Source organism: Macaca fascicularis, chromosome 19 (genome assembly GCF_037993035.2).
Source record: "Macaca fascicularis isolate 582-1 chromosome 19, T2T-MFA8v1.1".
Lineage (NCBI taxonomy): Eukaryota > Metazoa > Chordata > Mammalia > Primates > Cercopithecidae > Macaca > Macaca fascicularis.
In genome coordinates this window covers 53,541,160-53,557,597 of record NC_088393.1, presented here as the reverse complement: position 1 = coordinate 53,557,597, position 16,438 = coordinate 53,541,160, and the positions used below count along the sequence as shown (strand labels likewise).

Below are 16,438 nucleotides of genomic sequence, written 5' to 3'. Positions count from 1 at the left end.
TCTAATTTTCGCACACTTGGAATCGCCTGGAATCCGACTCCACCCAGTTATATTTGAATAATTCCCCGTTGCTTTAGCCCCGCCCATGTTTGAGCTCCTCCGCGTGCCCCAAAAGTTTCTGAATCGTTTCTTTCGGCCCCCTTTCTCGCTCCCTCTGCAAATCTAGGCTCAGACCCTACCTCAGAGCATTAGAATCTTTCCACCCCCTCCTCAATGGCACCCCTAGCTCCACCCCAACACACTCAGGGATCCACACTCCTATCCTCTCTGCCAAGGCTCGTTCACCATCCTCTCCCGTGTCCCTCGCCCGACTCCAGGCCTCGGCCCCTCTTCCCCTAAAGGCTGCGCCCTCTGCGGTCTAGGCACCGCCCTTCAGGCCGATTTCCACTCCTTCCTGGCACTGTCGCCCACCCTCTTGGCTCCGCCCCTTTAGTAAGAAGGCCACGCCCCTCCGTCTGCTCCTCGGCATTTCCCCGCCCCTCGCCCTCCCTCTGGTACCGCCCCGCCCATCCTCTGGCCCCGCCCCCGGCCGCGCGCTGCAGTGCCTTTCCCACCGCGGCCCCGCCCGCCCCCGCCGAGCCGAACACAGGGCGGCGGCGGCGGCGGCGGCGGCGGCGGCGGCGGCTGCTGGAGCAGCCCGGGAGGAGGAGGCGGCGAGGATGGCAGCGGCGTCGTGGGCGCGGCGGAGATGAGCGCCCGCGACCCCGGGCCCAGGGCGGCGCAGCCGGAGTGGGCGGGGGTCCCGATGCAGGCCCGAGGGGGGCCATGGGGCAGGTCCTGCCGGTCTTCGCCCACTGCAGTGAGTAGAGGGAGGCTGGGGCCTGGGGTGGGCCCCAGACGTCCAGGTGGGGTACTCCCCGGTGTCCCCTCAGCGCTTGCCCGCAGGAGAGCCGGGGTGGGGGGAGGAGGCATAGGAGACAAAGGAAGCTCTCCCCTCCCCCGCTCTCTGGCGGCGACGGGGCAGCCTGACCTGGAGGACCTGGACGAAACAGGGCGGAGGTGAGGGGCCACTGAGACAGCAGGCGAGGGGCGCGCTGCGCTCTGGGATGTGCCTCCCGGCCCCGCCCGGGAACGTGGACGCGCGCGGGGAGCTGTCCCCAGGCTCTGGTGCTGGCCGCAGCTGGCGGGGAGGGGGTTGAACGGAGGGTAGATCCAGGATGGAAAACAGGGGTCTGGCTCCTAATCACTCGTCTTCGCATCCCACCCCGTTTTCTGTCCAAGAGACAGCCCCGACCTCGCCCAAACTGTCCAACCCCCTGTCCCGGGAAAACAGCCATCCGTGGTTTGGGGGCAAGGACTCATGGGTCCTTAGTGGCCTTTACCACTGATTAATGGTAATCCTGGGGAAGACCCACACCACTCCAGGCCTCCCATTCCCCAGCTGAGAAAACAAGGTGAGGGCACAGGGCGTCAGATTTCAATTTCTAAACCGCATTGAGCATCATCTACGTGCAAAGCTCTGAACTAGCTCTAAGGGGTTGGATTCCCAGCTGAAAACGCCTAGCTTGATCCTCCCAATCTCTGAGCTCACAGCTGTAACAGTTCATGTCTACCGTTCTCTGTCCCGCACATGGGGGTTCTGACAGCTGGGGATTTCAACACCCTTAGATCTAGCCACTTCCATGTCTTGGGTGTCCCCATGCCAAAATGCCAAGAATTGGTGATTTCAGCATATCCGAGTATCATCCCAACATTCTAAGATCTTGTTGTTAACTTCAGATTACAAAGGGAGGACCATCTCATCTGTCCCTCCCCACCCCCCTTACCTCTCTGTCCTCACCTCCCACCCCTCTCCTCCTCAGTCACTCTTCTCCAGTCACATCTTCGCACCTCTCTGTTCCTCAGATGCCAATCTTGGTGCCTGGCTCAGGGCCTTTGCACTGGTTTCCTTCTGTACCTGGAAGTCTTCCCTGAACATCTGCATGGCTTCCTCACTTCCTTCAGATCTCTGATCAAACTTCCTCTTATCAGAGAAGCCTTCTTGACCACCGTATGAGAAACAGCACCCCTTCACTTTCTTCACTTTCTCTCCCCCTACCTTTCTTTACTTTGCTTCATATGTTCATCTGCACCCGACATCATATATTCACTTGTTTATTGTTTGTCTCTCCCAAAGAGTGTCAGCTCTAGGACGGTAGGGATTTTGTCTGTTTTCTTCACAGCTATATCCCCAGGACCTAGAACAGTGCCTGGCACATAGTAGGTGCTCAATAAATGGTTGTTGAACGGATGAATGAATTGAAACCTCCTAAGATTCCTACTTTGTTGGCCACCCAGCCCAGCTTAGAGTCTTGAAGACTCTAAGATTAAGATTCTTGGATTTGGACTTCTAAGACTCTGAGCTTCATCAGGCAGTGATGCTAGGTTTTAGAGTCTGTGTGCAGAATGTTCTAAAAGTCCCGTGATTCAAATATTCTAAGATTCCAGGACTGGCACACTTCTGTGATTCGGACAGTCTAAGCTTCTAAGAGTCTTCGATTCTTTCCCTCTCGCAGAAGAAGCTCCGTCTACAGCCTCCTCAACCCCTGATTCCACAGAAGGTAAGTGGAGGGGAGCATGTGAAGGGGTTCAGGGCTGGGCAGCTCAGGGGCCTGCTGAGGGAAACAAGGCTCTCCTTCACCCACTGCAGGAGGGAACGACGACTCTGATTTTCGGGAGCTGCACACAGCCCGGGAATTCTCAGAGGAGGACGAGGAGGAGACCACGTCGCAGGACTGGGGCACCCCCCGGGAGTTGACCTTCTCCTACATCGCCTTTGATGGCGTAGTGGGCTCCGGGGGCCGTAGGGATTCAACTGCCCGCCGCCCCCGCCCCCAGGGCCGCTCAGTCTCGGAACCACGAGACCAGCACCCTCAGCCCAGCCTGGGCGACAGCTTGGAGAGCATCCCCAGCCTGAGCCAATCCCCAGAGCCTGGACACCGGGGTGATTCTGACACCGCCCCTCCATCCGAGCGCCCCCTGGAAGACCTGAGGCTTCGGTTGGACAAGCTGGGCTGGGTGGCCCGGGGAGTGGGATCCGGGGAGGACTCTTCCACCAGCAGCTCCACCCCGCTGGAAGACGAAGAACCCGAAGAATCCAACAGATTGGAGGCAGGAGAAGCTGGGGAAGGTGAGATGTCCGAGGTGCTGGGACCGAAGCCAAGAGGGGTGGGTGGTTTCTCCTCGGGGCACCTCCAAGAAGAAAGCTCATGGCCTTCTCTCTCTACCGTGTCAGAACTGGACCTACGACTCCGACTTGCTCAGTCCTCACCGCCCGAGGTCTTGACTCCCCAGCTCAGTCCGGGCTCTGGCACACCCCAGGCCGGTACTCCGTCCCCATCCCGATCTCGAGATTCGAACTCTGGGCCCGAAGAGCCTTTGCTGGAAGAGGAAGAAAAGCAGCAGGGGCCACTGGAGCAAGAGCCAATAAGGGGACAGTGCTTCGATAGCACGGACCAATTAGAATTCACGGTGGAGCCACGCCTTCTAGGTAAGTAACGTGTGTGAGGATGCTGCGTTGGACCACACAAGGCAAAGGGTGAGAGGATTTTGAATTAAAGGGACCAACCTCGCAAAGGAACAGCAGATAGTGGAAAAGGGAAAAGGTATTGTTACTGGCTAACGTGATAAACTCCGCTCTTTTAAAAAAATTCCCCGGCCGGGCATGGTGGCTCACGCCTGTAATCCCAGCACTTTGGGAGGCCGAGGCGGGCGGATCACTTGAGGTGAGGAGTTCGAGACCAGCCTGGCCAACATGGTGAAACCCCGTCTATACTCGGGAGGCTGAGGCAGGATAATCGCTTGAACCTGGAAGGCAGAGGTTGCAGTGAGCCAAGATCGCGCCACTGCACTCCAGCCTGGTTGACAGAGCGAGACTCCTTCTCAAAAAATAAAAATAAAATAAAATAATCCTCCCTCTTCTGGAGTGCTCCTCCTAGTGGCTGATTTTGGACAGACCAAATTCCTGAAAAAATGCAGTTCTTTCCTTATTTAGATGTGGCCATATAATATTTACAAGTAAACTCTGTGCCTTTTAAAAACTCTTCTTTTTGGCCGGGCGCAGTGGCTCATGCCTGTAATCCTAACACTTTGGGAGACCGAGTTGGGAGGATCGTTTGAAGCCAGGAGTGCAACACCAGCCTGGGCAACATAGGGAGACTCGATCTCTATTTGAAAAAACAAACAAAAGCCCTCTTTTTCCTGACCACATCTATTGACCAGTTGTAAAATGGCCCAGCCTTACTTTAAAATATGCTCCACCTCCAGGAACAGCTATGGAATGGTTAAAGACATCATTGCTTTTGGCTGTTTACAAGACGGTTCCAATTTTGGAATTGTCCCCACCTCTATGGACAGCCATTGGCTGGGTCCAAAGGGGCCCCACCCCCCCTACTCCTGTTCTCTGGGTTCTACTGAAGTGGGCAAAATCCCCGAGAAGCAGCGGTGTCCCCAGCCTCTCACTCGGAGCCGATATGGGGAGTAAAGGTGGGCTTGCGGAACGGGCTGGACGGGGGCTGAGGTCGGCGGAAGGGGGTCCGGACTCGCCCTTATCTCCTGCATCTCTGGAGCACGTTTGTTACTGGTCTGCTTCCCCAACGTTGCAGGCTGAGGCTAGGGGGCCTAGGGGCAGTCTAGGGAGGACCTAGAGGGAGAATGGGGTCCCTTCTCCTTCGAGCCAGCACTTTGGGGCCCAGGAGCAGGGAGGACCCCCTCCCCCAGCCTCGTCCCAGGCAGCGCTGTCACTCAGGGGCCAGACGAGCCAGAACAGCTGCGGGGAGGCCCCCTCCCCCCAGCATGCCTAAACTTAGCCCCCGCCTCAGGCGACCTGGCCCCTCCCCCATCCACTGGCGCCGGCCACTAGGAGCCTGCCTGGGAGGGCCCTGCGATGGGGAGGGAGGGGCTGTCCTATTTCGAGGTAAATGAGAGATGCATTGGAAGGATACAGAAGTGAGGGGTGAGCCTCTAAGAGGGACAGGTCAGAGGGGTCAGTTGGAGGGAGAGTGGGAGGATAGAGAGGGTCTGGAAAGAAATAGAAAGGTACCGAGTTCCTGGTTTTCAGGACTCAAATGAAAGCAGACTACTAAAGTTTCTTTTCCTTTTTAAGCGACAGAGTCTGTTGCTCTTTCTGGAGTGCAGTGGTGGGATCATAGCTCATTGCAGCCTCGAACTCCTGGGGTCAAGTGATCCTCCCACCTCAGCCTCCCGAGTAGTTGGGACTACAGCCGCAGGCCACCACGCCCGGCTAATTTTCTTATTTTGTTTGTAGAGACAGGGTCTCACTATGTTGTCCAGGCCTCGGGTGATCCTCCTGCCTCAGCCTCCCAAGGTGTTGGGATTACAGGAGTGAGCCTAAAGTTTAGACAGATGAGATGAAGGTTGGGGTACAAAGGTCACTGCTCAGGGCTGAGGTTGGGTTTAGGAGATGTGTTTTAGGGTCTCAGAAAGGGGTCAGAAATTTGAGTTAGGCCCTGGAAAGGAGTATGGCGTTATTAATACATTTAGGACTTAGAAACATGTGTTGCTAAGGGCATCAAGGGGATATCACTTTACACCTGACAGATTGGCAAAAGTTAAAAAGAACTATGACCCACGGCAGGGCAGGATGCTGGGGAAAGATCTTTCTCTTGCTTCATGTGGAAATAAGAACTGTTATGGTCTTACTAGTAAGCAGTGTTTCAAAATTTAAGACATTAAAAATTACATATGACCGGGCACGGTGGCTCATGACTATAATACCAACATTTTGGGAGGCTGAGGTGGGAGGATCACTTGAAGCCAGGAATTCAACCTGGGCAATATAACGAGACCCTATCTCTACAAAATATTTAAAAATTAGCCAGGCTAGGCATGGCAGCTCATGCCTGTAATCCCAGCTACTTGGAAGGCTGAGGCACAATAATCTCTTGAACCCAGGAGGCAGAGGCTGCAGTGAGCTGAGATCATGCCCACTGTACTCCAGCCTGGGTGACAGAGGAAGACTTTGTCCAAAAAAAAAAAAAAAAAATTAGCAAGATATGGTGATGCCACCTATAGTCCCAGTTGCTAGGAGGCCGAGGTAGGAGGATTGCTTGACTCTGGGAGGTAGAGGCTGCAGTGAACCGTGATCATGCCACTGCACTCCAGCCAGGGTGACAGAGTAAGACCCTTTCTCCAAAGCTAAAAATAAAAAATAAAAATAAGGCCGGGCGCGGTGGCTCAAGCCTGTAATCCCAGCACTTTGGGAGGCCGAGACGGGCGGATCACGAGGTCAGGAGATCGAGGCCATCCCGGCTAACCCGGTGAAACCCCGTCTCTACTAAAAATTACAAAAAAAAAAACTAGCCGGGCGAGGTGGCCGGCGCCTGTAGTCCCAGCTACTAGGGAGGCTGAGGCAGGAGAATGGCCTAAACTCAGGAGGCGGAGCTTGCAGTGAGGTGAGATCCGGCCACTGCACTCCAGGCTGGGCGACACAGCGAGACTCTGTCTCAAAAAAAAATAAAAATAAAAATAAAAATAAAAAAATACGGCCGGGCGTGGTGGCTCACGCCTGTAATCCCAGCACTTTTGGAGGCCAAGGCGAGTGGATCACCTGAGGTCAGGAGATCAAGACCATCCTGGCTAACAGTGAAACCCCATCTCTAACTAAAAATAACAAAAAATTAGCCAGGCATGGTGGCACATGTCTGTAATCCCAGCTACTCGGGAGGCTGAGGCAGGAGAATGGCTTGAACCTAGGAGGTGGAGGTTGCAGTGAGCCGAGATAGCATGTACAATTGCACTCCAGCCTGGGCAATAAGAGTGAAACTCTGTCTCAAAAAAAAAAAGAAAAAAAAAAAGACAAGACCAGGCATGGTAGCTCATGTCTGTAATCCCAACACTTTGGGAGGCCAAGGTAGAAGGATTACTTGTAGTCAGGAGTTCGAGACCAGCCTGGCCAACATGGTGAAACCCCATCTCTACCAAAATATAAAAAAATAGCCAGGCGTGGTGGTGCCATCCTGTAATCTCAGCTACTCAGGAGGCTGAGGCAGGAGAATCGCTTGAACCCGGGAAGCGGAGGTTGCAGTGAGCCAAGACTGTGCCATTGCACTCTAGCCTGGGCAACAGAGCGAGACTCCATCTCAAATAAACAAACACATAACCAGTCCACCCAGCAATTCCACACTGGAAATCTATCTCAGAAATAGCCGCTCCAGGAGGTGAGAATATCTGTTGAAGGATGTTGCTTGCAAGCTCTGCTTGTGGTGAAGGGGTTAGGAAACAAATTGACCCAGCAATAGGTACATAGTTAAATAAAATGAATGACAGCATAGCCACAACACAGAATACTATGCAGCTCTTTAAAAGAATGAATTAAGGCCAGGCACGGTGGCACATGCCTATAATCCCAGCACTTTGGGAAGCTGAGGCAGGTGGATTGCTTGAGGCCAAGTGTTTAAGACCAACCTAGCAAACATAGCAAAACCCCATCTCTACTGAAAATACAAAAATTAGCCAAGCATGGTGGCATGTGCCTGTAGTCCCAGCCACTCAGGAGGCTGAGGTGGGAGGATAGCTTGAACCCAGGAGGCTGAGGTTATAGTGAACCAAGATTACACTACAGCACTCCAGTCTTGGCAACAGAGTGAGACTCTGTCAAAAAAACAAAAAAGAATGAATGAATTAAAAGCTAATTGGGGATGGTGGTTCACATCTCTAATCCCAGTGCTTTGGGAGGCCAAAGGTGGAGGATCACTAGAGCCCAGAAGTTCGAGGCTGCAGTGAATTATGATCACACCACTGCACTCCAGCCTGGGCAACACAGTGAGACCCTGTCTTTGGGAAAAAAACAGGAGAGGGAGCTATTTCAGTTGATTAGGAGGAAAAGTGGAGTGAAGTATGCATGATGCAGAAAAGTGTGTATGTAATTCCATTTGTCTTTTTTCTTTTCTTTCTTTCTTTTTTTTTTTTTTTTTTTTTTTTTTTTTTGAGACAGAGTCTTGCTCTGACTCCCAGGCTAGAGTGGAGTGTCGTGATCTCAATTCACTGTAACCTCCACCTCCCAGATTCAAGTGATTCTTGGGCCTCAGCCTCTCGAGTAGCTGGGATTACAGGCACCTGCGACCAAGCCCGGCTAATTTTTGTATTTTTAATAGAGATGGGGTTTCACCGTGTTGGCCAGGTTGGTTTTGAACACCTGACCTCAGGTGATCTGCCTGCCTTGGCCTCCCAAAGTGCTAGGATTACAGGTGTGAGCCACCATGCCCAGCATAATTCCGTTTTTCATAAGAAATGACCAAGAAGCATCAGTTTGTATTTCTGTGTCCACATATAATTATATGGGGAGGAGTAAAATTAATGGGACTTGCTAGATGGTTAACTTGGGTTTTCTAGAGGGAGAAGAAGGGAGATAAGCATGGAAGAAAAGAGGGCACTAAAAATTTGAGGCCTAGCATGGTGGCTCACTTCTGTAATCCCAGCACTTTGGGAGGCCAAGGTGGGTGGACCACGAGGTCAGGAGTTCGAGACCAGCCTGACCAACATGGTGAAACCCCGTCTCTACTAAAAATACAAAAATTAGCCGGGAATTGTGGCACATTCCTGTAATCCCAGCTACTCAGGAGGCTGAGGCAGGAGAATCACTTGATCCAGGGAGGCGGAGGTTGCAGTAAGTGGAGATTGTGCCACTGCACTCCAGCCTGGGCAACAGAAGAAAAAAAAAATTTTGCAAATCGGGCTGGGTGCTGTGCCTCACACCTATAATCCCAGCATTTTGGAAGGCTGATGCGAGAGGATAACTTGAGGCCAGGAGTTCGAGACCAGCCTAGACAACACAGCGAGACCCCCACCTCTAAAAACAGAAACAAGGCCAGGTGCAGTGACTCATGACTGTAACCCCAGAACTTAGGGAGGCCGAGGCAGGCGGATCACAAAGTCAGGAGATCGAGACCATCCTGGCTAACATGGTGAAACCCCATCTCTACTAAAAATACAAAAAAATTAGCGAGGCGTGGTGGCAGGCGCCTGTAGTCCCAGCGACTCAGGAGGCTGAGGCAGGAGAATGGCATGAACCCGGGAGGTGGAGCTTGCAGTGAGCCAAGATAGCACCACTGCACTCCAGCGTGGGTGACAGAGCAATACTCCGTCTCAAAAATAAATAAATAAAATAAAAACAGAAGCAAAAAAAAAAATTAGCTGAGTGGTGGTGCATGCCTGCAGTCCCAGCTACTGAGGAGGCTGAGGTGGGAGGATCACTTGAGCCCAGGAGGTCGAGACTGCAGGGAGCTATGATGGCACCACTGCCCTCCAGCCTGGGCGACAGAGTGAGACCCTGTCTCTCAAAAAAAACCAAAAAAACAAAAAAACACGGAAATCAGGTTATGCTCAAACAGGTGTGTCAAGGAGTCATTTTTCAGCTGTAGGACAGGGAGAGGGAGGTGAGGAGACCAGCCAGGTTAGGAACAAGCCCTGATACTCCCCACCCCTCCACAGTGGCGGACTTGCTGTACTGGAAGGACACGAGGACGTCAGGAGTGGTCTTCACAGGCCTCATGGTCTCCCTCCTCTGCCTCCTGCACTTTAGCATCGTGTCCGTGGCCGCGCACGTGGCTCTGTTGCTGCTCTGCGGCACCATCTCTCTCAGGGTTTACCGCAAAGTGCTGCAGGCCGTGCACCGGGGGGACGGAGCCAACCCTTTCCAGTGAGAACCCCTGGCCCCTGACCTGAGCCCCTGTCGTGACCCTAAAGCATGACCCATGACCTCAAATCAGGCACTTACTCCCACCCAGACCCCGACTCATCTTGATTGTTTTTCATCCCGATCCTCTCACCTACCCTCCAGTCCTAATCTCCAATCCTAACCTGGTATCCTTCATCCTCGATCCCTGACCCTGACCCTGACCCTGACCCCAGCCCTCTACACGTGGTTCCTTGGGGCTGCCCCTCAGTCCTAACTCTGGTCTTCTCCCGGCCGCCATTCCTCGCCCTTGTTTCAGCTGGCCTGCACCAGTCTGAGCTGGTCACCCATTGATCTGCCCCACATTCCTTTGTCCCCGCAGGGCCTACCTGGATGTGGACCTCACCCTGACTCGGGAGCAGACGGAACGTTTGTCCCAGCAGATCGCCTCCCGCGTGGTCTCGGCGGCCACGCAGCTGCGGCATTTCTTCCTGGTAGAAGACCTCGTGGATTCCCTCAAGGTGGCCTGGAGCTCTCAGCCCCTCCTGGGTTCCCCTCTCACCTCTGCACAGCTAGCGGGTGGGAGGGTGACTGTTGGGTAAACTCACAGGTGGGAGGGAACTCCGGGTGGGCTCTGCTGACCCTGACCTTCACCCCCAGCTGGCCCTCCTCTTCTACATCTTGACCTTCGTGGGTGCCATCTTCAATGGTTTGACGCTTCTCATTCTGGGTGAGCTGGGAAGGCTGTGAGGGGCAAGGGGAACTTGGAGTCTGGTGGGGGACAGGGCTCCAGATGGAACTGTTCATCTCTTGGGAACACCCTGACGCCCCCCGTCTCTGTACCCACAGGAGTGATCGGTCTATTCACCATCCCCCTGCTGTACCGGCAGCACCAGGTGAGTGTGACACCCTCAGCTGTCAGCACCCCAGCTGAACATGGGGGGACACAGGTGTCCTGGCTGTGGCACCTTCTAGATATAGCCAGAGTCTAACTAACATGTCTTATCAGCATCAGCCAGGGACAGGCTTTTGGTTGGTTGGTTGGTTGGTTTTTGTTTTGTTTTGGATTTTTTTGAGACAGAGTCCTGCTCTGCTGCCCAGGCTGGAGTGCAGTGGTGTGATCTTGGCTCACTGCAACCTCCGCTTCCTGAGCTCAAGTGAGTCTCCTGCCTCAACCTCTGAGTAGCTGGGATTACAGGCATACGGCCACCATGCCTGGCTAATTTTTGTATAAGCAGAGACAGAGTTTTGCCATGTTAGCCTGGCTGGTCTCAAACTCCTGACCTCAAGTGATCTGCCCGCCTCGGCCTCCCAAAGTGCTGGGATTACAGGCGTGAGCCACCGTGCCCAGACTTCACTGCTTTTTTTTTTTTTTTTTTTTTGAGATGGAGTCTCACTCTGTTGCCCAGGCTGGAGTACAATGGTGTGTGATCTTGGTTCACTGCAGCCTCTGTCTCCCAGGTTCAAGCGATTCTCCTACCTCAGCTTCCTGACTATCTGGGATTACAGGTGCCTGCCACCATGCCTGGCTACTTGTATTTTTAGTAGAGACGGGGTTTCACCATGCTGGCCAGGCTGGTCTCGAACTCCCAACCTCAGGTGATCCACCCGCCTTGGTCTCTCAAAGTGCTGGGATTAAGCCTTCACTCTTGATTTTAACTGACATGTCAGTTAAATGCCACTGCATTCCAGCCTGGGTGACAGAGCAAGAGTCTGTTTCAAAAAAAAAAATAGCCGGGTGCGGTGGCTCACGCCTGTAATCCCAACACTTTGGGAGGCTGAGGCGGGCGTATCACGAGGTCAGGAGATCGAGACCGTCCTGGCTAACACAGTGAAACCCCATTTCTACTAAAAATACAAAAAATTAAGCCGGGCGTGGTGGCGGGCACCTGTAGTTCCAGCTACTCAGGAGGCTGAGGCAGGAGAATGGTGTGAACCCGGGAGGCGGAGCTTGCAGTGAGCTGAGATAGGGCCACTGCACTCCAGCCTGGGCGACAGAGGAAGTCTCCATCTCAAAAACAAAAAGCAAAAAACAAAAAACTCAAAAAATAAATAAATAAAATCAAAATAAAAGAGTGGGATGGCTGTTGCCCAGAAGACTGACATTAACAGGACCACTGACATCCATCCTATCCAGAGAAAGGAGGATAGACTGACAGTCCCTTCTCCAGCACAGCTGGGAGCCACATGATAATATGCCCTGCCAGTTAGTCCTAACTCTGTCCTTCACAGGCTGGAATCACCAAGACTCACAATTAAACTGTATTTAAATCAGGCCAGCCACAGTGGCTTACAACTGTAATCTCGGCACTTTGGGAGGTTGAGACAGGAGAATTGCTTGAGGCCAAGAGTTCAAGACCAGCCTCGACAACATAGTAAGACCCCCATCTCTACAAAAAGGTTAAAAATTAGCCAGGCAGGCCGGGCGCGGTGGCTCACGCCTGTAATCCCAGCACTTTGGGAGGCCGAGGCGGGCGGATCACAAGGTCAGGAGATCGAGACCACGGTGAAACCCCGTCTCTACTAAAAATACAAAAAATTAGCCGGGCGCGGTTGTGGGCGCCTGTAGTCCCAGCTACTCGGGAGGCTGAGGCAGGAGAATGGCGTGAACCCGGGAGGCGGAGCTTGCAGTGAGCGGAGATCGCGCCACTGCACTCCAGCCTGGGCGACAGAGCGAGACTCCATCTCAAAAAAAAAAAAAAAAAAAAAAAAAAAAAAAAAAAAAAAAAAAATTAGCCAGGCATGGTGGCACACACCTATAGTCCCAGCTACTCTGAAAGTTGAGGCAAGAGGATGGGTTGAACCCTAGGAGGTCAAGGCAGCAGTGAGCTGTGATCATGCCACTGCACTCCAGCCTGGGCAATAGAGCAAGACCCTATCTTAAAAAAAAAAAAAAAAAAACAGGCCGGGCGCGGTGGCTCAAGCCTGTAATCCCAGCACTTTGGGAGGCCGAGACGGGCGGATCACGAGGTCAGGAGATCGAGACCATCCTGGCTAATATGGTGAAACCCCGTCTCTACTAAAAATACAAAAAACTAGCCGGGCGAGGTGGTGGGCGCCTGTAGTCCCAGCTACTCGGGAGGCTGAGGCAGGAGAATGGCGTAAACCCGGGAGGCGGAGCTTGCAGTGAGCTGAGATCCCGCCACTGCACTCCAGCCTGGGCGACAAAGCGAGACTCCGTCTCAAAAAAAAAAAAAAAAAAAAAACAGTCTGGGCATGGTGGCTCATGCTTGTGATCCCAGCTTTGGGAGGCTGAGGCAGGTGGATCACTTGAGGTCAGGAGTTTGAGACCATTCTGGCCAACATGGTGAAACCCTGTCTCTATTAAAAATCCAAAAATTAGCAAGGTGTGGTGGTGTGCACCTGTAATCCCAGCTACTTGGGAGGCTGAGGCAGGAGAATCGCTTGAACCCAGGAGGCAGAGATTGCAGTGAGCCGAGACTGTGCCATTGCCCTCCTGCCTGGGTGATAGAGCGAGATTCCATCTCAGAAAAAAAAAAAAGAAAAGAAAAGAAAAAGAAAAAAGAAAAAAAAATCCAAAAATTAGCGGGGCATGTTGGTGCACACCTGTAATCCCAGCTATTCGGGAGGCTGAGGCAGGAGAATCGCTTGAACCCAGGAGGCGGAGGTTGCAGTGAACCAAGATCATGCCACTGAACTGGGTGACAGAGCGAGACCCTGTCTAAAATAAAATAAAATAAAATAAGATAAGATAAGATAAAATAAAATAAAAAAATAGTAAAATTTTTTTTTAAAAAACACTAGTATATAAATCAATCCACTCAAGGACTCGGTGACCAATACCAGTGCCATCTGTTCTCACCCTACCCCACAACACACACATATGCAAACTCACTCAAAGGTTAATCATAGTACCCAGGACACGGCCTCACTGCCAGATACTTGTGCGTTCCACCTGACATCACTCTCCATACAGAGTATGGCCCAACTGACTGACCCTACAACTGGCATCTCTGGCATCTGATGTATTCTATGAAGTTTAGAGCCGGGGGTGGTGTCGTGGGCCACTCCTCACAACTCCTGATTTGGAAGTTGGGGAGGAAGCAGCCTCCTATGTGACTAAAGAGAAGAAACCCCTCCAATCCCTTTTTTCACCTTTTTTGGTCTCCCCAGGCTCAGATCGACCAGTATGTGGGGTTGGTGACCAATCAGTTGAGCCACATCAAAGCTAAGTAAGAGCATGGGGCAGAGGTCGACGGGAGGGGGAAGTGGGGGAGCTTGGGAACCTTTCCTTTCTACTCTCCTTGTCCGAAAACCTCCTGGTAATGTCCCCTTGAAAAGAATGAGGAGGCAATTCCAATGCAGGCCACTAGGTGGAGGGCAGGAGCTGGCTTCGGGCTCTTGGTCAGTTTCCCACCCAGCTTTCCCCGTAGTCCCCAGATGCCACCCCCCCGTCTTTTGCCCCACCTCGTGATCCCACTTGTTTCTCCTTCAGGATCCGAGCTAAAATCCCAGGGACCGGAGCCCTGGCCTCTGCAGCAGCCGCAGTCTCCGGATCCAAAGCCAAAGCCGAATGAGAACGGTGTCTCTGCCCGTAGGACGCCTGCCCCCACCCCCAGCAGCCCTCTGCCCTCCTCCATCTCCCGTCCGTTCCCACCCACTCCCCTCCTCGGCCTGAGTCTTTTCCCGGTGGGTGTCAGGATCACTCCCACTAGGGACTCTGCGCTAATTACCGGAGCGGCCAGGACTACATTTCCCAAGAGGCTCTGCTCCAGGAGTCCAGGAAAGACGAGGCACCTTGGCCGCGGGGCCTGCTGGGACTTGTAGTTGCCTAGACAGGGCACCACCCTGCACTTCCGGACCCGCCGCTGGAGGCGCTGTGAGGCGTAGGTGTCTCCTGGACGCTACTAGCCCCTACGCCGGGGCTTTGCATGGGGCCCAGGGGAGGCCTGAGCTTGGATTTACACTGTAATAAAGACTCCTGTGGAAAACTCAAGGCCTCCTGTGCTTCCAGAACCCTCCAGTGTTCACCTTTCTGCACTGAAAAGCACTTGACACTCCAGGAGAACCTTCCCCATCTCTGGGGAAGAAGCTCCCTCTGCCATCTGTGGGGGTTATGAAATGATTGAGGGGAGGCTGGGCACAGTGGCTCACGCCTGTAATCCCAGCACTTTGGGAGGCCGAGGAGGGCGGATCACTTGAGGTCAGAAGTTCAAGAGCAGCCTGGCCAACATGGTGAAACCCCATCTCTACTAAAAATACAGGGTGTGGTGGCACATACCTGTAACTCCAGCTACACGGGAGGCTGAGGCAGGAGAATCGCCTGAACCCAGGAGGCAGAGGTTGCAGTGAGCCAGGATCATGCCACTGCACTCCAGCCTGGGCAACAGGGCAAGACTCCATTAAAATAAAATAAAAAAATCTCAACTGGGAAAGGAGGAAGCAAAGGGACCCATGGGGAGACTGGAAGGAGACTGAGGTCTAAAGATCCACAGACCTGGGTTTGAATCCTGGCTCCACTACCCCTTGGTTGTGTGACCTTCAGCATATGACTTCACCTCTCAAAGCCTCAGTTTCCTCAGATGTAAAACTCATTAGGCCGGGCACGATGGCTCACATCTGCAGTCCCAGCACTTTGGAAGGCCGAGGAGGGAGGATCACTTAAGGCCAGGAGTTCGAGACAAGTTTGGGCAACATAGCAAGACCTCATCTCTACAAAAAAATTAAATAAGAAAAAAAGAGGCCAGGCGCAGTGGCTCACACCTGTAATCCCAGCACTTTGGGAGGCCAAGGAGGGGGGATCACCTGAGGTCAGGAGTTCAAGACAAGCCTGGCCAACATGGTGAAACCCCATCTCTGCTAAAAACACAAAAATCAGCTGGGTTTGGTGGTGGGCGCCTGTAATCCTAGCTACTCGGAAGGCTGAGGCAGGAGAGTCGCGTGAACTCGGGAGGTGGAGGTTCTAGTGAGCTGAGATTGTGCCACTGCACTCCAGACAGGGCGACAGAGCAAGACTCCATTTCAAAAGGAAAAAAAAGAAAAAGAAAAAGAAGAAAACTGTCAACCATGACTATACCTACATGTAAAGCCCTTGGCATGGGGCCTGGCGTATAATAATAAATGCACAGTAAACAGTTATACTATTGTTTCCCAAACCTCAGTCATTCCCCATATGACCTTCATCATCTTTCTACTACTTATTCTGCTATTTATCTAATATTTTTCTTGAAAATTGTTTTAGGCCGGGCGCAGTGGCTCAAGCCTGTAATCCCAGCACTTTGGGAGGCCGAGACGGGTGGATCACGAGGTCAGGAGATCGAGACCATCCTGGCTAACACGGTGAAACCCCGTCTCTACTAAAAAAAAAAAAATACAAAAAACTAGCCGGGCGAGGTGGCGGACGCCTGTAGTCCCAGCTACTCGGGAGGCTGAGGCAGGAGAATGGCATGGACCCGGGAGGTGGAGCTTGCAGTGAGCTGAGATCCGGCCACTGCACTCCAGCCTGGGCGACAGAGTGAGACTCTGTCTCAAAAAAAAAAAAAAAAAAAAAAGAGGCCGGGCGCGGTGGCTCAAGCCTGTAATCCCAGCACTTTGGGAGGCCGAGACGGGTGGATCACGAGGTCAGGAGATCGAGACCATCCTGGTGAACACAGTGAAACCCCGTCTCTACTAAAACTACAAAAAACTAGCTGGGCGAGGTGGCGGGCGCCTGTAGTCCCAGCTACTCGGGAGGCTGAGGCAGGAGAATGGCGTGAACCCGGGAGGCGGAGCTTGCAGTGAGCTGAGATCAGGCCACTGCACTCCAGCCTGGGCGACAGAGCGAGACTCCGTCTCAAAAAAAAAAAAAAGAAAAAGAAAAAAGAA

General features: G+C 53.0%; 1 protein-coding gene across 3 annotated transcripts; it reads left to right on the top strand.

Annotated features, from left to right (window-relative positions):
* Positions 1-576: 576 nt before the first annotated feature.
* On the top strand, positions 577-14,565 carry RTN2 (reticulon 2). 3 transcript variants are annotated; one of them, XM_005589593.5, is made up of 11 exons: positions 611-799; positions 2,496-2,540; positions 2,630-3,109; positions 3,215-3,469; positions 4,246-4,464; positions 9,430-9,637; positions 9,996-10,134; positions 10,274-10,343; positions 10,463-10,509; positions 13,748-13,806; positions 14,070-14,565. In XM_005589593.5, exons 1-11 carry the CDS (start codon positions 766-768, stop codon positions 14,149-14,151), a joined length of 1,638 nt encoding a protein of 545 aa, XP_005589650.1. In that variant the 5' UTR covers positions 611-765; the 3' UTR covers positions 14,152-14,565. The 3 variants fall into 3 exon arrangements, with proteins under 3 accessions (XP_005589651.1, XP_005589650.1, XP_065390681.1); XM_005589594.5 differs by lacking the exon at positions 4,246-4,464 and having other exon boundaries at positions 577-799; XM_065534609.1 differs by lacking the exons at positions 611-799; positions 2,496-2,540; positions 2,630-3,109; positions 3,215-3,469 and having other exon boundaries at positions 4,385-4,464.
* Positions 14,566-16,438: the final 1,873 nt, after the last annotated feature.